At 42.4% G+C, this 21,608-nt stretch overlaps 2 protein-coding genes across 12 annotated transcripts in view; one reads left to right on the forward strand and one right to left on the reverse strand.

Moving 5' to 3' along the window:
* Positions 1 to 4,636: 4,636 nt before the first annotated feature.
* Positions 4,637 to 19,980, reverse strand: LOC110547765 (uncharacterized). The gene is made up of 5 exons (XM_060388345.1): positions 19,844 to 19,980; positions 10,910 to 10,973; positions 10,371 to 10,730; positions 5,912 to 5,992; positions 4,637 to 4,923 (listed from the first exon to the last, which is right to left on the reverse strand). Exons 1-5 carry the CDS (start codon positions 19,978 to 19,980, stop codon positions 4,726 to 4,728), a joined length of 840 nt encoding a protein of 279 aa, XP_060244328.1. The 3' UTR covers positions 4,637 to 4,725.
* The window catches only part of Fut8 (fucosyltransferase 8), a 216,266-nt gene continuing 203,539 nt past the window's right edge, over positions 8,882 to 21,608 (forward strand). For 8 of the 11 annotated variants that reach the window (XM_060387705.1, XM_060387701.1, XM_060387706.1 and 5 more), the window contains exon 1: positions 9,670 to 10,011. The gene's annotated coding sequence lies outside the window, so the exon portion shown is untranslated. Of the gene's footprint in view, positions 8,994 to 9,669; positions 10,012 to 21,608 lie in introns of those variants that run through there. The other 3 variants (XM_060387709.1, XM_060387711.1, XM_060387710.1) reach the window with 1 other exon arrangement.

A 21,608-nucleotide genomic window follows, 5' to 3' on the forward strand; every position in this document is an offset into this window, starting at 1 on the left:
TTTGGCTGGAACCTATTAATTTTTACCTTGAACCTATTCTATCCTTCTGAGTCCATGTCCTTATTTTTGGGTTTTTAATCCTTAAATGTAATAGAATGTGACGGTCTTCATTGCATTTCTTTCAAGACTTTTTCTGACTTGCTTTCATTTTTGTAATATGCTAATGATCCAGCTTAATATAATTTATCAAATCACAATGACACTGCACCAATTGTATCAGGATGAGGTTCATTGCAATGTAACAGTAAAACCTGTATGATAGGGGCTTAGGTAGAGTCACATTTATTTCTTTTTCACATTAAATAATAGGGTGAACAGTCCAAGATTGGCACAGAGGGTCCACAAAGTTGTTGGGGATCCTATTCCTCTTAACTCACTATTACTCTCTGTGTAGACAATGACTCTCTCCCACCTATACCACAGGCCGAAAAGGTTCCTGACACCATATCTTGGCCTAGGTAAGAGGATGAAGAAAAGGGACAGACTGGTTTCTCTCTTCCTTTTTAAGAAAATTTAAAAATATAGGTCCCATACATCATACCTGGCTAGATTTCAATAGACAGAATTTGATTTGATGGCCATTTTTTCTGCAAAGGAAACCGAGAAGTAAGATTTTAGTTGTTTTAACAGGAACATGTAGAAATGAAGGTTTGTAACGTGAGATGATAAATATAGAGAGATAATTTGAAGTCTCTGCTACAGGTACCTTACATGTGTTTCATGATCTATAAAAAATTCATCAGTGGTATTCATTGGATAGTGTCATTAATGAACATAAAACCAAATGAGGATTTTTTTCTGTTTTTTTTTTAAATTTCACTTTATAGTACTATATTGTTGTGCCTAAAATAAACATATGTGGAAACATCTTAGGCAAAAATGGAGAACATACTGGAGGGTGCAAAAACACTCTAGGAAGAGACAAATGTACACAGACATGCAGAAATTTAACCGGTGCTCACAAAGCCTGGAAATGAGGATTTGAGTGTAAAACCCTGCAAGTTAGCTGTCTCTTTTGCTTCTCTCTTTTCACTGACTTTATTCTGTTGGTGCAGAACAGTTTTATTCACTTGGTAAACAGCACATTCAGTAACATCTCTTAGCTTTGATATCTAGTGAGGCCCAAGACCTCTCTTCCAAGTCCAAAACTCCTGAAGGAAAAGCTTCATTGGGTCTCTTTGGATAGGTGCCCGCCTCTTGCCCAGTGAACTATGGCCAAGGACAATCAGCAGTAACTTGGATGCCTTGATGTTGCCATGAAGAAATATGGGGGGGGGGGAAGTCAGCTTTTTTTTTTTTTTTTTTTTTTGGTGGCTATTGGCTACAAATCACACATAATAATTAAAAAGTGACTACATATATGATGTAAGAATATAGGTTGGTGGTCCAAGTTAAATGGTTAATGAGGATGTAGACAAAATTAGTCACCAATAAACTTGTTTAACAAGGCTGTATTGTAAATAATGCTTACTGTTTGTTAGCTTGATGCTTGATGCTTTTTAATATATTGAGTCATTGCCTCTTCTGTAGCTCTATAAACTTGTTATTATCCTTTTTCACAGGTGGAAAATCTGAACTTAGGATTAAATTCAGGCTATGTATATTATTTATAGTTGGGCTTTGTGTGTGTGTGTGTGTGTGTGTGTGATGGGGTGATAGATCCATGTGCTTGTGCTCGTGTACAGTCATGCAGAATCTAGAGGAAGATGTTGGATGTCTTCCTCCATTCCTTTCTGTGCTTCCCTAGAGACAGGGTCTCCTCCCTGAATCTGAGTTTGATGTTTCATAAGGTGGGGGGCCATCTTGCTTGTCTTGGTTCTCTTTATTGGGGTTATAGACATGGGTTGCCATGTCTGACCCTCCGTTTTAAAATATAGGCCCTGGCGAATGAACTCTGGTTCTAATGCTTGCACAATATATTCTCTTAGCCACCAAGCCAGCTTTCCTGATCAAACTATACTTGTTTTAAGCCCAGCTGCTGCTGTTGTTGCTGGTGGCAGTAGTGGTGGTGGTGTGTGTTTGTGTGTAAGCCAGGAGTCAGAATTGGGTGTCTTCCTCAGTTGCTTCCCACTTTATTTTCTCTCAATAAATCTTGACCTATTTTCAGCTACCAAGTACCAGGGGTCTTCTAGTCTCTGCTTCCCAAGTGCGTGGATCACAAGTGCACGCAACCATGGGTATGGGAGATCTGAACTCACACTTGCATAGCCAGCGGTTTACCAAATGAGCGTCTCCACAGCCCAAGTTTTCAACTACCAGGACAGTATACTGCCTCCGAACAGTTCTCTATCTTGAGTTAGAAACTATGGTAATTTTTCTCTGTTTGCTTTTCTTTCTTCTTTCTTTCTTTCTTTCTTTCTTTCTTTCTTTCTTTCTTTCTTTCCTTTCTTTCTTTTTCCTTCCTTCCTTCCTTCCTTCCTTGTTTCTTTCTTTCTTTCTTTCTTTCTTTCTTTCTTTTCTCTCTTTCTTCTGTGGTATCAGGGTCTTTTATACAGGCCATTGAGTTGAAGTTGGCCTTGAGTGTGTGATCTTGACCAAGACTCAGCAGTGCTGCTGGAGATTCAACCCTGTCCCTTGCACATGCTAAAAAACCGCTTTGAGCAATATTCTAGTTACTTTTTCATTTAAAAGTTTTGAGAATATCTATCTATCGATCTATCTATATCTATCTATCTATCTATCTATCTATCTATCTATCTATCTATCTATCTATCTATATCTATTCCTAAATATAAGCCATTGAGTTTGTATAATGTTATTTGCATATACGTTTTCAGGACTAATTGTTTGGCACTGGACAACCAAGTGGTACGCTCTACTCTGGGGAATAAATCCACCTCTCTCACCCACAGATTTCCTCAGTTGCCTGTAGTTCTTTGTGTAAGGGCTGAAGTCTCACGGGCCTTTCCCCTGTCTACTTTGGCATGCCCTTTGTTGTCATCCTTGTTCAGTTCCCATTTGGTGTAGTTTCTGATGTTGTTAAAGACACAATCTCACAGCAACCCCCCTGATCCTTTGGCTCTTACAGTCTTTCCAGTCCCTTTTCCACAATGTTCCTTGAGCCTTAGATATGGGACTGTTGGATAGATGTATACATCGGGACTGGATTCGACAACTTTGCATAGTGATTGGTTGTGGTATTCTGTAGTAGTATCCATCTGTTTCGAACAGAAGTTTCCTTGGTGATAAGTGAAGGCTACAATTATCTGTGGGTACACAATCAAATGTTTATAGGGTGTGACTATGGATTATGCTAGCCTAGTAAATTAGTGGTTATAGACTCTCCTCCAATAACCATGACTTCATTAGCCTTGGGCAGTTGGCTAGGCTTCCACTAGCGGGCATGTTTTTCCTCTTGTTGAGTGGGTGGTAAAGTACAATTAGAGAGCTGTTGGTTACCACCAAATTATTCATGCCACTACTGCCCCCTTATTGTGCCATGCTGGTCACTGACCTGGTTTACAGGCATCAATAGTTGAGTATGACTGTTGCTTTCCTCCCTCCTTTGGAAGCTTGCATGCCTACTGGTAACTCAAAAGCTAATCCTCACAGAGGAGTCATTCAAGTCAGTTCCACCTCAGGGGCCTCTGGCCCATTTCTCAGGCATACGGTGTTTTAAGCAAGAGCAACCTACCTTCCACCTCTGCTCCCAGGCAACCAAGGACAACAGCAATAGGCTCTATGCTTGGGGAGTCTCACGGACAGCCCTTACCGACAACTCAAGAGGCCTTCTTATGTCCAGCATTGGGATTTTTGTTACGTGGTATTTGACTCTTAGAGAAAGCACCATTAGCTTAGACAGTCCTTTTTTTTTTTTTTTTTTCTCTTTTTTGTTCTGAGACAGGGTTTCTCTGTGTAGCCCTGGTTGTCCTGTAACATCTGGCCTTGAACTCAGAGACCCATCTGCTTCTGCCTCCTGAGTGCTGAGATTAAAGGTGTGTATCACCACCACCTGACCTGACAGTCCAATTTTCTAATGAAAGCTATCAGTTGTTCTTTTTCAACCCTCACATCTGCCATAATGAAGCTGGGTGAATTTGATACATCTTGTAATCTCCGGTCTTACTCTCTTCATCTAAAATGACTGGATTAAATTACTTTCTTCCATTTATCAATTGAGATATTTCAGAAGGCAGTAATGAAAGCTAATGTTTTAAAATTTTCCAGTGCATACTATATTTCTGAAAAGTACTTTTGAACTAATAATCCTTTGTTGAAAACAATGATGAAGTTAAATACATACAAAATGAAGTTTCTACCTGCAGAGTTATAGGGGAACAAATAAATGGCATTATCATTTTGCAGAATCAAGAGTTCAGAAACAACAGCCTTCCCAAGTGGTATGACCATCAGCTCAATTGTATTTTCCAGAGTTTTCCTGTCTCGCTGTCATCTTTATTGTGTTCATTTTACAGCCAGTTCATCTTGCACACTGATGTCTGCAGCACTTTGGTTTATAGGCTGACTTATTCACACCTAGGGGAAGGAGAATCCTCTCTCCGAAGCATAGACTGGAAGTCGACCTTTTGGTCGGATGGGGCTGGTTTACTCAAGTAGTGTAACGATATTGAGGAGATTAATTATAATACTTTGCGACCACCCTGATTCTAGTACAATCTACCTAACATAACTTAGATTCTAGGTCACACTGCAGTAAAACAAAACAAACAAACAAACAAGAAAAACAGCCAAATCTCAGTGGCTTTAACATCAAAGGTAGGTAGATCATTTGCTCAAATTGTGTGAAGGAGGTGGATGGGTTGCTTCCTGGGGTCGTTGTTCGCGAGCCTGAGGCAAATGCTTCACCCTCTTCAGTAATCCCAGTCTCACTGCATGAGGAGGTGCATGCCTCCCAGTGCTTGGCAAGGCTAATATGGGCAACTTGGCAAAGTCTTGTCTTAAGGTAGGATTTGCTGGCGGTACCTGAAACAAACAAACAACAACAACAACAAAACACCCCACTGGGCCAGTGAGATGGTTCAGTAGGTAAAGGCACCAGCCTGATGATCTGAGTTTGATCCCAGGGACCTACCTGATAAAAGGAAAGAGGAAAGAACTGATCTTCCATACACAGGAGTGCTGCTGTGACATGCTGCCACTCAGTACACCACACACACAGACACAGACACACACACACAGACATAGACAGACAGACAGACACACACACACACACAAACACAAATGTAATAATTTTAAAAACCACCAACTCAGAGACTAAATGATAGTAAATACATTAAGGACTAATACTGATAAATAGATATGCCCAGAAATGACATCATTTCTATTGACCAATAGTGATAGACCCTTGTCTCATGATTTGGCCTAGCGACAAACGGGAGGGATGCTGAGGGCAGGTGTAACATTTTTAATGTCTGAAAGGAGAAGGTAAACTGTGGTTCTCTGCTCTTTTGGGAATAGCAGAGTCAGGCTGAGGTATTCTTCTGCAGTGGTTATCTAAAAAGCTAGTGAATTAAAACAAAACCAAACCCACGAAACTCTGACTAATAAGAAGGAAACTGGAGTGGACGGTGAATGAATCTACAGTATGAAGTGTATGCGGTTGACACTTGAGGAAGACAGGAATTCAGCTGCAGAGGTGAGTCATAAGAAGAGAAAGTCGGCTTAGTTTCATCAGCCTTGAAATCAGTCACCTCATCTACCCTCCTGAGGTGGTGATTAGCTCTAGCTTTTTAATGAGGACTTGGCTCAAAAGTGAATTACGCCACTCACTGGATTTGAAGATACTGACTACTTTTTTCATATTTCATTTTTGTAGTACCTGTTAATGTATCAAATTCAGTTTTAGAACTAGTGATTAACAACCTTTCTAGTATCATTTTAAAAAAAAATTATTTACAGATGAGAAAACAGGAGGCATCCAATGAATAAATATCATTACTCAAGGGCCCACCTTCTTGTCCGTAGCAGTAACAGTATTATCCTTTGCGTGATTTCCCGAAAAATATGTAGGTGAAATGGCAGATGGCAACCACTGTAAAACAAAACAAAAAAAAAATTAAGTTATCAACAATGTTTCCAGAGCAATGTTAGCTGTTATACATTGGTAGAGATGCAAAAGTTTCTTTCCTTTTTTTTTTTGAGACCGGGTTTTTCTGTGTTGCCTTGGCTGTCCTGGACTTGCTTTTGTAGACTAGGCTGGCCTGGAACTCACAGAGATCCACCTGCCTCTGCCTCCTTGAGTGCTGGGCTTACAGGCGTGCACTCTGCACCCGGTGGCAAAAGTTTCTACATTACTTGATAAGCAGCTGTTTCTCTATCTCCCGAGAGCCTCATGTACTCCTGAGACCCTATTGACTTCCCCACTGCAGTCACAGAAGGAGGCACCTCAAAGGTTTGATTTGAGAATTAAATGATGGAAGAAAAGAGTTTAGCATGGGGCCTTGTTCTCGGCAATGTTACACCTTCACTGTTATTTTTATTGTAGGCATAATGAAATGGCAGTAAATTTCAAACTGGTTTCTACATGAATGTTCACAACTCAGGAAATGTGATAGCCTTCAAGTTCATTAACTTTGATCTAGCTAATCTCTCGATAAAATGGACACTCATGCACTTCACTTTCATTGTCATATTTCTCATTATCTAGGAGTTGACTCCTTTCTTGCCTCGCATCCTAGTCTCTGCAGTTCTAGCTGATGACTAAGAACCGACCCAGGCTGAACCACAGAAAAAAAATAATGAGCTGCCAGGGCCCCGAGAGTTCTTAGTACAACGGGTGAAGGAGAATGTTCTGAACATTTTTTTTTCTTTCTCTAATGTCTTTTCTGTGATTTTGAGGGTAGGTAAAGACAGGTTCACAACTTCATTTGGTAAGGGAGCGGTGGGGCTGAGGTGGCGCTAATGCAAATCGGAAACCAGGGATTAGAGTCAAAAGTGAGCAGCTGGAGTGAGAAGAGAGAGAGTGAGGAGTTTCAGCCGCAGAGTGGGAGGCCGTAGACTGTGGAGAAAATGCCCTCCGAAGGTGCTTTCTGTGAGTGACATGTAGAGCTGTTCAGGGACGCTCTCTCAGAAACTTAACATGGCGAGAGGAAGATCTGAGTCACGTAATTCAAATCTTTGGAGAGAATAGAAATGTAATAACAATTTTTTTTTTATAGTGTGGAAATGGAATCTAGGTCTTGTAGTGAGTTAGGCAAGCACTCTCTATAACTAAGCCTCCCTCTGCATTTTTATGTTTGAATCAATTAATCACTATTATTATTAGTGACAGGGTTTTGCTATGTATCCAAGGATGGCACTGGGCTCACGAGATACTCTAGGCTAGACCATAACTCACAATACTCCTCTTGCCTCAGACTTCCCTCCTCACTGCTGGGATTATAGGCATGTACCACAGTGATTGATTGGTTTAAGACTATATAGTTTTTAAAAGCTGAGACTGTTGTCTGCATTGAAAGAGGCCCGTAAGCATTCCTATTTGAAGTGCATTTTTCAGGAATTCATTACCGGTATGGAACTGAATGTACAGATTTGATTCTACATGTCAGTTGCTCAGCTTGAAACTTCCAGTTCTGGGATGGTAGCTACATCTGAGGCATAGCCTATGGAGGGCTTTGAGAACAGGATTCTGTCACACTGAGCAGAGCTCAGAATTGCTGAAGAACTATTTTCTGACTGTATTCCAGACTGTATTCAGTTTGGTGCTTTCTTACATACTACGCTATTCCTACAAAAATGTACCAAGTTCTTGACCAATATCTCTAGTTTTTTTTTTTTTTTTTTTTTGATAGGAAGTAGGTGAAGATAAATGCTTATTCCTAGATTTTTAATGTTTCTTAGGGGAAAATTAAAGGCCAGATGAAAGGACAAAAGAGTTTCAGGTGAACACAAAGCTTTGAATGTGGAGATTTTCAATCACTGTAAACCATGAAGTGTTAACTAGAAATGGTTCCTCTTTTTCCCTTCAAAGAACATTTAAGTCACACATAATTGTTAAGATATTTTTTAAATACTGTGTTTAAGCCTCAAAGTAAACATTCCACCTCTAACTCCTAAAAATGTTCTTGGCTGTGGGTGTAGCCCAGGGGAAAACACATCCTTACCGTACACAAAAAGGAAAATACTTCAGATTTTTGACCGTTGAAACGTTGGCCCTTAATCCATCTAAGTACAGTATAAGCCTAAATTTTGTTTATTTGCAACAACAAAAGAAGGTGACTCATACAGCAGAACTCCAAGTCTCACGGAAGATACTGAGCATCTAATAAATGACTACTGATTTGTCGAATGATGACACCCAAGCTCTCTGGCTAGACCATAATTCTTATTTCACCAGAGCGGTTTCGTGTGACCTTCGATAAATCAGTGTTTCTCCAAGATAATTCAGAGTGCTTTATTTTCTTATTTTATTTCGAAGACTGACATTAACCCAGTCACAGGTCGGGAAAAGCTTCTCTCGGGTGTGGAGCTGCTGAAGGCACAGGTTCGTCCCCTCCCCCCTCCTCCAGAAAGCAGTGTCCCTCTTTTTCATTTCAGAAACACAGTTCCCGGTCTAGACTAAATACTGGCAATTTATGAGCGCTATTAGGCAGATTGCATTCTTGGCAGGCAACGACCTCCTTAATGTCTTCTCTGTCTTCCGATACTTAAGCATCTAAAAGGCCTGTCCTGTTTACTCAGGGATGTGCACCCAAAGTATACACTAAAATATATCTGTTTGTAGGGCAGCTTTTCCATCCAGCCACCCCCGCCCGCGCCCTCAGGCTTGGGATCTGGGCCCCCAGGCTACAACAGGGAAGAGTTCGGCCCGCGAAGCTACCTTCCGGGCCTCTGATTGGCCAGTTCGCACTCCACTCACTGGGCTCCTGGCTCTGATTGGCCCCGGCGGCACCCCTCGGCCCGTGACTACTTTGTGTGCCCGGGCGGCGGGGCCGGGTCCTCCGTCTCAGCTTGCTCGCACCCTGAGCCGGGCTGGGTAGCCCTCCGGCCCGCGGCTCGGCCTCGCGGGCGCCAGGATCTCCCAGTGCGAGCGGGTAGGAAGCACCCCAGGGAAAAGCCTCTCCCCGTCTACTCCCCTACTCAATAAACTTCCGCCTCCGAGGGGCGGAGAGGCCGGGCTTCGAACTCCGGCCCCGCAGGGGGGTCTTTCCCTGCGCCCAGAGGTGGACACAGAACCCGCGGGCCGGCCCGATCGCCCGGGGCCGCGGAGGCAGCGGTCCCACGGCGTGCTCGCGCCGCAGCGGAAGAGCAGCAGCAGCACAGTACCCCGAAAGTAGCGCGGGGCCCGACCGAGCCCCAGGGCGCGGGAAGCGTCCTCCCGCCTCCGGCCCTCGGGTGGCGGAGGGAGGCCTGAGCCTGTGCAGACCGGAGTCCCGGCCGCGCCTGGAACCCGGGTGCCGCCGCGGCCCGGGGATGCTGCAGCTCCGCGGCGCGCCCGCACAGAGGAAGGGGACGGGGCGGAGCCTGTGCACATGCCGGGGTCGCCGGAGGAGGCCCCGGCCGGCGCATGCGCGCCCTCCCCCAGAAGGCCGGGACGCCGAGGGGCGCGCGCCCCTGGCCGCGCGCGTGCGCGCGCCCGCCCGCCCGCTCGCTCCCGCCGGCCCGAGGCTCCCCCCCCGCCCGCGCTCCGGGTCGGAGCCGCTCCGGCGCGTGCGCGCGTGGTCTCGGGCCGAGCCGAGTGGCCCGGTCCCCCCCCAGCCCCCCGGCTCCGGGCTCCCGCCGCCCCCTCCGGGCTCCCGGCCAACCCGTCCCTCCCTCTCCTCCCGGAATGGGGCCGGCGCGGCCCGGGGTCGCGCGCCCTGGCCCCGGCCCGCGCTCGGTCTCGCGCTGTCAGCCGCTGCTCGGCTCGCGCCGCCTTGCGCTTTCCCTCAGTCAGTGGCGCCGGAGGGAGCTCCGTTAAGCGGCGGCCGCGGTTCCTGTTTCCGTTTCTTCCTCTCCCTTCAGTCGGGAGTAGCATCCTCCACCCCTCCGCCCCTCCCGCTCTCCCCGGCGCGGCCAGCTGCAGCCGAAGGCAGCGGCCGTGGCGACGGGGGACGGCGCCGGCCGCCTCGGGTAAGGGGGCGTTAGGGAGCCGGGCCCCGCGCGCCGCGGGCTCCGGGACGGGGCGGGCGCGGGCTCCGCGGGAGCCTGGACTCGGGGCGCTCCTCCTTCCTCCCGCCGATCCCGGGCCTGTTGCTGCTGCAAACTGCTGCTGCTGCTGCTGCTGCTGCCGCCGCCGCTGCTGCTCTTCCAGCGGCCCCGGGAAAAGTGGGGAGGGAGCCTCCGGGACGCCCCGGCGGGGCCTCGCCGCGGGCAGGGGTGAGGGGCGCCGCCGCCGCGTTGCGCACCTTAGCCCGGGCCGGGGTCTGGAGCCGGGGACCCGGGGGATGGGGGCGGGGTGGGGGTGTCCCTCAGCGCATCTCTGCACCTACCGCTCCTTGTCCCCCGCAGCGGGGTCCGGTCCCCGTGGCCAGACCGTGGGAAGGCGGGTTCCTCTGCCTTGCGGGGTTTCTGTGTGGGTTTCTGGGGCTGGAAACCGGAGTGAACCCGCACGGAGATCCGTCCCGGAGAGCGGCGGAGGCTGGGCAGTGAATGGCCTGGGTGCCTCGGTCTCCCCCTCCCTTAGATCGGCGACTGACAAGCCGGCGGCTGTGGAGGGTCTCAACTTCTAGGGGAAGGTTAAATGAGTCACAGCGGTCCAGCGGAGGTCTGTCCTGCTGGAGTCGAGGGGGTATGTCGGTGGCGGCACCTGTTCTCTGGACGTGGGCTTTGCAATCCCCGGAGACGTATTTCTTAAGTTAAATGGCATTGTCATGGTTAGGGTTCAGCACCCTGGTGAGCTTTGAGCGTTTTGCCTTAAACGCTGAGGCCTTGGAGAACAGCAAGGGGAGTGGTGTTTTTCCTTCTTGTGTCTAATTTTGCACAGTTACTTTTAAGAAAACGCAAGGAGGTGAATTCAGGAAAGCCATACCCTCTCGTAGATCACTCCGAACTTAAATGGTTCAGGGAACAAATGCCACGCGAGTTTTATCAGCCTAAGAGTTAAATTTATCACAAGTCACTGACTTAACTTTGCATTTGCTCCGTGGAAACTCTGAAGTAGATTTTACTTTAGTTTTCTTGCTCCTCCTGGGGTTAAGTGCTTATTTAGTTTCTTGATTAAAGTTCTATGTTATATGCATACTTGTTTTAAAGGGTGAATCATGTAATTTTTTTTTTTTATTTTTTTGGAGAGAAATTATATACTGAAGCAAAAGTAAGATGCTTCTTTAAGGCAACATAGGAGTCAGGCAATAATACAGTCTTGTACATTGCTGTCCCTATGAAATAAGACGTCTTCATTGTAAACATGACAGTATTTTAACACATAAGCATTTGAAATGGGAGGCCGAGTACAAGTGTAGAGAAGGAGATGAATGGGCTATCAGGAACCTACGGCGCTGGTTTGGAGGTTTGGTCTTCTGTTTGCCGGTCTATACATGGAGAGTTGTGTTTGAGTGCAACTGGAGTGAGACCTGCGTGGATTGCAGGGACCTGCAGACATGCCCGTGATCAGATAATGAGGAAATACGAAGGGTGTCTTGTGATCCAGCCAGGAGAGTGAGTCAAAACTATCTAAATATGACACACTACAGATCGCAATTTAAGGATTTTAAAAATTTAAGTGATTTGAGGTTTTTTATTTTTTTTTTTTTGTTCTTACAAATCAGCTCTACTTAAGATGTATAGAACTGAGACCAAAACAGTCATCCTAAATGTATAACTTATCTTTAAAAATGAATTCTAACCAGGTTTTTTTAAAATTTTTTTTTTAAAGAAGTAACAATGTCCTCAAAAGTGATGAATTTTGAAATTTTCTAGTGGGTTATAAAAATTTGTGTTTCTTGTTTGTTTTTTTAAATGCAGTTATTTTAGGTTGGTCTGGAGGGGGAGCTAGTGCCAAAGCAAAATGTAGCTTAATAGCTGTTTGAACTTTTGAAACATTTAAAACCAGGAGAAGGGCACATTTTTAATTACAATACCAGGGGTACTGATATTTAATTACAATACCAGGGGTACTGGACATATTAATTGTACATAGTTATTTGTGGGGTGCATATAGTGGATGATAGAGATTAGTTTTAAAAATTAGTCATCATAAATGAGAAAAGCAGGTCTGTAAGATTCTTGAATTTCTCATGTAAACTTCTGAAAATGTATGCTAAAGCTTGAGTATGTTGTGGCATTTTCTTATTCCTCTCGTGGAGTGTATTAAAAGTGAAGGTGTTTTTATGATTCCTTTGCACAATGCATGTTTTTGCTTTATAAAATATGTTCTCCCAAAAAGGTAAAACAAAAAGCTATAGAATAAAAAGCTTCAAAAGTAGAATCCTGGAGCGGTAGGTGCAGCCAACATGTAGTTAGTTTACTCTGGCAAAAACAGATAAGTTTAGTAAAGAAATGAGCCTTTTGGATTGTTGGACAGCAGAATCTCAAGGCCGTCTTGTAATCTGTAATATGCTGAATTTGTTTGACTGCAGTTATTCTGTTATCTGTGGCATTTTGTTTAATTTCTAAACTATAATGTCTTTGATTTGTGTCTGATCACTCACATGCTCCTTAAATCCACACAAAGAAATTGATAATGATGTATTTAAAAAAATCATTAAAATATTTATTTTTTTGAGTATAGTGATTGAGCCTTTTATTATTCACGTTCTTCACTTAAGTAAATAGAACCTTGCTAGTGCTAATTAAAAAATAGATTTCTTTCCATTCAGTGGTTGTTATCGATTTACTTTATAAATTGCATTTAGTAAAAGCATATTGGCTTAACCAAAATGATAGACGCAGACATTTTATAGCATGCTTATAAATCTGAAAGTATTTCATTTTACAAACACAGGACTTTAGAAAAGTTACTACTTTTTTTTTTTCTTAAAAGGAAACAGAAGTAAGATTGCAAACAACTGAAGCCAAAGGTATATGCTCTCCATTAGTTCCAAACTTGGTGCTCTTCAGATGATTATATCAGAAGTAAGGATCAGTACAGGATTCCCTTTGGTTCTCTTATTCTCTGGCTCACATTTCTCTACCACAAAGTAGAATGGATTACTGTTTAACTTTTGCTCAGTGTAATGAGACAGTCAAAGGTGCTTAAAAGTAAACACATGCTTACAACTGATTTTTAAAAATTTCTTTATTTGTCTTTATTTTATGTGCACTGGTGTTTTGCCTGCATGTATGTCAGTGGTCAGAACCAGGAGTTATAGACAGGTGTGAGCTGCCCTGTGGGTGCTGGGAACTGAACCTGGGTCCTCTGGAAGAACAGCCAGTGCTCTTGAGCACTGAGCCAGCTCTCAGCCCCTACAGCTGATTTTTAAAGAGCCTTAAAAAAATCCCCAACAGACTATAGAATTTATATGATACTGTATATTTTCCTTTTAATAGAATATGGGCTAAATAGGCCTTGTTATGGATTTAGGCCATGCTTGTCAGTTTAAGAGTTATTCATGTACACTACAGAATGCATGGTGATAAAAGGCCACTTTCATTTAAGTTGTTTGTATGTTCTCTTTTGTGAGACAGGGTCTCACTGTAGCCATTGTTGGCCTGGAAGTTACTAGATGTAGCTCAGGCTGGATTTGAACTCAGCCTGCCAAGTTGTAGGATTATAGACATGTAGCATTACACTTCCCCGCCACCCCCAACAAGCCAACAAGACTTTATTTGCCAAAACTAGTACCTCACCCTTGCATTACTATTTAAAACAGTTCTTTATAATGGTTTTTGTCAGAATATGACATTGTGAGGAGGAAATATCATTTAAACAAGATGTCAAATCGTACTAATACTTAGAACTGTAATAAATTTGTCTAGGGTATAGATAGACAGCGCAAACTAATGGTCTTGGGGAATGTAGCCTAGTTGGTAGAGTGCTTGCCTAACATGCGTGACGTGTCAGGTTTGATCTTCATCCCTAGCACTGCACAGATGGGATGTGGAGGTAACGATGGTTAGAGTTACCCTTAGACTAGCTAAGGGTGGAGACATTGTCTTAAACCAGCACACAAATAAACCCTTCCCGCAAACCAAATACAAATCATCAGACTAAACGCATGCCAGTGTTTATGAATGACTTGTTTTTGTAATTAGTTTGTGTATTTTAAATGCAATTGGTAGTAAATTTAGCGTTGATAAAGATGGAGACTATAATTAATAGCTTCTCTATTACATCCAGTGTCTGGGGCTTGGGCACAGTCATTGAGGACAGGGAGGCTAGGAGAGGCAGAGGAGGTTTGATGAGCCTGTCTTTGTGTTTTCCTTTTCTTTTTTTTTTTTTTTTTTTCTTCTTTTTATCTTATGGTGTAGCCCAGCAGGCTGGCCTCAAATTTGCTGTGATCCTTACATCAGACTAGTGCTAGGATTTACAGTCATATGCCACAGGGTTCTGCTCTAGCCTTATGTTTGTTTGCTTTTGTTTTTTTTTCCTCTTAGGTTCATAGATTTCTCAAGTAAAACTTTGGTTGGTGTGTTGCATCTATTCATCCTGTCTTTGTCTCTCTCTCTTTTGGCAGCAAAGATAGAAGACCAAAATACTAGTCTTGTAGAGTTTAATGTTGTTAAGAAAATAACTGTAACTTCATTTATAAAGGGTTATGGGATAGTGAGTATCTCAGTGGTTGAACATGTGCCTAACACCAAAAGCGGCAGAGAAAGATAGTATGGTATTACAAAGGTTGTCAGTTGCATTATTGTTCTACTTAAGATAGTCTCCTAATTTCCTGGAATGCATTCTCTTGTCTCTTAACATTATTTCTGTCTTTGTCTGTAGAGTTCCTGATTACAAGATTACAAGGAGCTGTTTTTTTTTTTTTAAGAAAATGAATTATTTATCTTTGCATACTTTGCAATAATATACTGTAAAAAGCAAAACAGAACATGGAGATTCACTGAAGAGAATTCAGTCTAAAATGAACAACAGTGTTCTCTGCCCATGGGAGTTCACAAGGAGAAAGTTTTTGGATAACTAGAGCCTTAATCATTTCGGGACAGACTGGTTCAAAGTTTCTCTGTGTGTAATGGCAAGTGCCTACAGTTTTGGTGTCATATTTTCTTTGAGTATTTCATTCACAAATCAAATGTCAAAAATTTTGACATTTGATTTGAGAAAACATACTCAGAATCAAACCCATGGTAAACATTTATTTTTACTTCTTATTTTAAATTTTTTTTCGAGGCAGGGTTTTCCTGTGTAGCCTTGGCTGTCCTGGACTCCTGAGGGTTAGGATTAGAGGTGTTTGCCAACACTGCCTGGCATAACTATGTTTTTTTGTATTGTAAGAACATTTACAAGTTCTCTCAGCAGATCTCAGGTGTGGATGATAGTGATGATAACAATAGTTACCGCACACGCATTAAATATCCGTAGATTGTATTTGTCCTGCATAAAACATGCCACCGTGGGACTTTGTACCCATCAGCTGGCATTTCCATTTCTTCTTTGCCCCGAGTTCCTGGTAACCACTGGCTGTTCTCAGTTTCTGCGAGTTTGCCTTTCTAAAATCCCCACACACAAATGAGACCATCGTGCACAGTTTGTTTTCTATACTTTGCTTGTTTCACTTTGTACACTGTTCTCCACGGTCATCTTCACAGTGCTGTAGAGGAGACAGAAATTTAGTTTCCTGAGTGTTTCTTCCCCCTCAGTCTGGGCCTGGCCATGGATTAGTGGAAGAAATACATACACATTTATTCAATGCAAGGACTCTACGCCGAATCCTCGAAAGGAATTGAAGACAGAGAGACAGAGGGGAACACTTACGTGATCAGTTGGTAGTTGGGAAAAAGGAGCTCCATTGTATGGGGCAGCTTAATAAATAGGAGACCTTTTTAGCAAACTTTGTACGCGTTCTCTTGGTTTTAACTTTCCAACTTTGATAACTTTGATAAGTATGTTGGCTTGCTGTTTTAGTACAGGGAAGGCACTTTTTTTCACATGGTTATTTCGTCTCCTGCTTTTAAGAATGGCTTTCTTGCACCTGTTTTTCAAGTGCTTTTTAACTCAAAATTATCAATATACTACTAAAAACGACCTACTTATAGATAGGGTTTCCTTCTTAAAAGTTTTTTTTTAAATTTACTTTTCTTTATTTATGTTTGTGTGTAAGAGTGTCCATAGATGCCAGAAGAAGACATTGGGTTTCCTGGAGCTAGAGTCTCAGGCAGTTTGAGCTGTTCAGTGTGGGTGTTGGGGACTAAATGGTTGTTCTCAGGAAGAGCAGCAAGTGCTTTTAGTTGTTGAAGCACCTTTCCAGACTCATCTTTTGTAACTTTAAAAGTTTGAATAATGTTCCATTTTACACATGTATGCATGCACATATGTTTGACCTCCACATGCTGAAATGTACATAGAGAACTGGGTTATAGCTCAGGTTGACTACTTTTGTCTAGCATTTCTGAGGCTTTTAGTTCCGTCTTCAATATTGCAGAAGCAAAACAATAACATCCTTTCCAACAAACTGATAATTAAAAATGTTTGAAAAAATTGGAACATGAGTAGACTTTTTCACTAAACAATGTTAACTATAAACCATTTACATTGCATTTAATATTGTAAATAATCTAGAGGTAATTTAAAGCATATAGTAGCAAAATGTAAAATAGGGTTCTGTGCATCCTACTACAGGTTATATGCAAATACTTTGTGGTTTTATATGAGGCATTTGGGCATCTGGTTTTAGTTACCATTGAGAACTAAACCCCCACAGATACTGAGAGATTGCCATATTACCTTTTCCCACTTTATCTCTCTCCTCATCTCCTTCCTTCCTTCCTTTTTTTTTTTTTTTGTGACCTTGGCTGGCCTGGAAATCTATGTAGGCCAGACTGACCTCAAGCTCCCAGAGGTCAGTCTGCCTCTGCCTCTGTCTGCCTCTGCTTCCCGAGTGCTGGGATTAAAGGCATTGGCACCAAGTCGCATTCTGTGCAGGTGACTCTCTTGTCTGTTGGTGGTTACCAGTGGATAATTGTCTAGCTTGGTTCTGGGTTTTAGCTGTTAGAGGTAATGCTTCAGTGACCGAGGGACACAGAGATCTCTTTGACACACTGATTTTATTTCCTTTGTATGTTCGCTCGGAAGTGCATATTTTGATTCTATGTTTAAGTTTTGTGAGAACCTTCGTGCGGATTTCCATAATGGCTCTACCAATTCTCAGGACCACCAGCAGTGTAAGAAGGGCTTCCTTTTCTTTGTATTCTAGTCCAGTCTTGCTATCTTGTCTGGATGTAAGAGTTGTTATTCTTATTTATATGGAATTTGCTTACTTTAACATATAGGGAGTCACTCAAAAATTACTTTTTTTTTAAATTTTTTTATTAACAGTCTCTGGCTGTGTAGTCCAGACCAGCCATAAGCTTGATTCTGTTGACTCAGCCTCCCTCTTCTGGTATCAAGGTGTGTGTGTGCCACTAGGCCTCATTTGGTAGGCACTCTTTAACAGGTGTGAAGTTGTGGCTTTGATTTGCATTTCTTCATTATGTTCTTTTTGAAAATGCTTATTTAGGTCCTTCTGCCTACTTTTTAATTAGGTTATTTGTATTCCTGATGTTGAGTTGAGTTTCTTATCTACTGTGTTTCTTCTCAGTAATTTTATTATTCATGCATTTTTTTAAAATTACATTTATTTGGAGCTCATTAAGATGAGAATCTAGGAAGCTGGGCATGGCAGTATATGCCTATCAGTACTGATAGGAGCTGAGGCAGGAGAACCAGTCAGATCCTGCCTCTGAATGAATGAATGACTGAATGTACAAACTGGGAAAATGCAGATTTAAAGCAATTTGCTTCACTGTAGCTGTCCCTCTTTCTCTTTCCTGTTTTCATTTTCCCTTCGCACTCTCCCTTTCTCCTTCCTCCTTGCTCCTTCTTTTCTCTGCTTTGTAGTTCAGGCTGCTCTTGAACTTGCAATCCTTCTATCCTGCTTTGGCTTCCTGAGCCTCTTGAGTGCTGGCCCCATTCAGTATTTTGAATGCATAAAGCTTCAAAGAAATTCAAAATAGAATTTAGTCACGTTGGCTCTGTGACTAAATGGATGAACCTGGGCAAACCTTTATCCTCTTGGGTCTCTTGTTTTTTTCTTCATGAAATGAATCATTTTACTTTTTTATGTTATCATCTGGTTTTCAATGTGAGGTAATCTCTGACCTTTTCATTGACTGCATCTTAACTCTGTAACTGTCCTTAAATATGTACTGTCCTTAAATATGGCCATATTCTGAGTAATCTTAAAAAAAAAATGAGGCTGTGCCTGCTATAGTCTTAAAGTTTGTATCCCCCTAAAATCACAGGTTGACATGTTGAAACCTGTCCCCTACCTTCATGGTAATAGGAGGTGTGGGGACTTTGCAAAGTGGTTAGGTGATAAGGCCAGAGCTCTCTAGAATAGGATCAGTGCCAAGGGAACCTAGTCCTTCTTCCCCCTAGAGAATGTGATAGGCTGGCAAGATGGCTCAGAGGGTAAAACTCTCCTGCTTCTTAAGCCCAAGTTTAAGTTGGTGGAAGGGATGGATCAACTCCTGAAAATTATTCTCTGACCTCCATGGACATGACTTGGCACACCCCTGCTTGCACTCACACAACATATTACACATCATATATGCAACAATAATAAAATAATACAAAGAAAAGGAGGTGCCATCTGTGTAACAGAACAAGCCCTCACCAGACACCAGATCTGAGCCTTGATCTTGGATTTTGTATTGCTCTGAATTGGGATCCACACTTTTCTATTCTTCATAAATTACTCAGGGTCAAGTATTTTGTTATAGCATCCTGAACAGGTTAAGACATGTACAACAGGATTCAGCAGTGACTAAATTTGGGGCTGCTTGGGATAACCATGGGAGGCAAGTAACCGTTTTCATAGATATTGTATTAGTTCATGCACATAGTTCTGAGAGCAGTTAACATTCCCCCTTCTCTCTCTCTCTCTCTCTCTCTCTCTCTCTCTCTCCCTCCCCCCTCTCCCTCTTCCTTTTTGAGATAGGGGCTCTGGCCCAGTCTGGCCAGTCCTCCTGCCTCTGCCTGCTGCGCACTGCGATTGTAGGTGTTTCCCACCATGCCTGAGAAGGGGGTTGTCTTGTGAAGATGAAAAAGACTGTGCTGCTCTATTTTTTTGCTTTGGGGCAAAAGGCAGGATAGAAGAATTTTAGCTTAAAATTGTGCCAACCTGGACTCAGAATAGGTGGGATTGGACTGCTTTAAAAAAAAAAAAAAAATATATATATATATATATATATATATATATATATATGGCTATTGCTGGGGAAACAGACCTAGAGGAAGGGCTGAGAGTTAACAATCTGGAACAAAAATGCTTATATGGGTGATTGGAGAATAGGAGTATGTCTGCATGTTCATGTATATATGTAAGTGTGTGTAAGGAAAGTAAACAGCAGACTTGAGTAGACTGGTATCAGGTATATACCATAGAGCTAATGTGCATTTTTCTGTGCAGTATGAAAAAGAGAGGACATTGAATAACAACCAGTGAAATTTAGAGATAAGAGTGTCATAATTATTTTAAGATATTTCATAATTTGACTCAGAAACCTTTAGGACTTCTGTATTATCTATAATAGTTGGGGATATGTTTATGAAATTATTGAAATTTGTTTTAACCCAACATTGTAGAATACATGATTGGTAACCCACAGAGTAGACCTCTGTGGAGGAAGGGGATATAGTTATAAATATATTTTAATGATAGTGTTATTATAGCAGCATAAGAAAAATTGTTTCATGTTTTATAGTCACTTTTTACTCAGAAGTGTTATTTCTAAATTAAGTAAACCACTTTATGATAACCAGAAATATCCCCAAATCAAAACAATATTTAATGTATGAAGATTTGTCACTTCTGACGGTATTATAAAAACTGTGTTAAGATTCTTAAGCACTTGTAAAAGTTGGACCCGGATGCTTTTAGCAGTGACAGCATTCTCGGTATAAGCGCAGTACTTCTTAAGGGAACTGTGGGTGCTCTTTTTAGTATGTGGCATGCCGTACTTATTTTAAAATGACCTACTGAAATAAATACATAAAGAGTGTCTAAGTACTCACTATGCAGTCAGAGAAACTTAAATGTAAAATTAGAGGCCCCATTTCTATACTTCTCAGGCTTTCAGAATATCAAAGACCATTGCCATAATTCCAGGCCTGTAATCCCAGCAAGTAGGAGACTAGTTCAGGGCTAACCCAGCCCACGTGAGTGAGTCCCCATCCACCTTTTCCAGATAGTGAGAGCTAAGAGGTAGGAATATCACGTGATAGATTTGTGTGACATACAAAGCCATAACTGAGTTGAATCCCCAGCACAAAAGAGAAGGACCTATCATTTTTTCCCAGGGAATTTTTGCTTTCAGTGGTAATAAATGCACGACTGTTATATGTTACAGCCATTTCTAAATTTAGAATTCCTGTTCTTGATATATTTCTATCAAATACTCATTAAAATAGATGCTATAAATTAAAAATTTTGTTTTGAGTTGGCGTGGTGGTGAACACATGTAATCCCAGCACTCTGGGAGGCAGAGGCAGGTGGATTCTGTACTGTTTTTTTTTTTTTTTTCCAACTCTACTTTATTTGGGGTGTTTAGGCCTCAACCTCCCTTCCGTCCTCCCAACCATTATGTGGGAAAGAAAAGGTTAGTGGGGAGAGAGGGTCCAGACGTTTTTACTCCTGGCTGTTTAGGGTCAGGGGTTATTTTAGGGCTCTATACCAATCTCTGTCAACCACAGACTCAGCTCTCACCACCACCGAATACCACACCTTCTCTTTCTCAGCTCATGTTTATACTCTGAGTGCTAGACCACGCGCCTCTCTAGTCTGCACTTTGAAGGCTGTTGCCAGCTGGCAAAAGCCATGTCCTGCATGCGACAGTCAAAAGGTGTGGACAAACTATAGCCCAACTAAAATCTCACACTTGGGATTAAAACAAAAACATACTTACATAACTAACTGAGTTTACAAAGAAACCAAAACTTCCATAACAGGATCGCTGTGAGTTCAAGGCAAGCCTGGTCTACAGGACAGTCAGGCTACACAGAAAAACCCTGTTTGAAAAACAGAAAAAAATTTGTTGTTTTGTTTTTGAGCCAGTATTAATACTGTATTGGTTACATAACCAATATGGCCCTCGAAACCTTCATCTTCTTGCCTCAGATTCCCACCTGCTGGGATTATAGGCATGTGGCACCATATCCAGATCTGTCAAGTTCCTCTCCCTAGCTTGTTGTTTTTGTTTATTTTGACAGGGTCTCACTACTCTGTAGCCCAGGCTGGCTTGGAATTTTCTTTGTAATCCAAGCTTTGAACTCCCAAGATCTTTCTGTTTTTGCTTCCCTAGTGCATGTGCCATCATGCTGGCATTTTCCTTCTTCTCTTAGGCTGTCCTCAGACTCATGATGTAACAGAGGATAACTTTGAGCTTCCAATCCTCCTACCTCCACCTCTGAGTGTTGAGATTACTCTTATATGCCACCAAGCTCATTTTATGACACCAAGCACAGTTTTTGTGGTCCTGGGATGGAACCAAGGGCTTTGTTTTGTTAGACAAGCACTCTACTAACTGAGATCTAACTCCTGTTAAGTATTTTTTGAGAAATTAAATAATACTTTTATGTATAT

Source organism: Meriones unguiculatus, chromosome 7, assembly GCF_030254825.1.
Source record: "Meriones unguiculatus strain TT.TT164.6M chromosome 7, Bangor_MerUng_6.1, whole genome shotgun sequence".
Lineage (NCBI taxonomy): Eukaryota > Metazoa > Chordata > Mammalia > Rodentia > Muridae > Meriones > Meriones unguiculatus.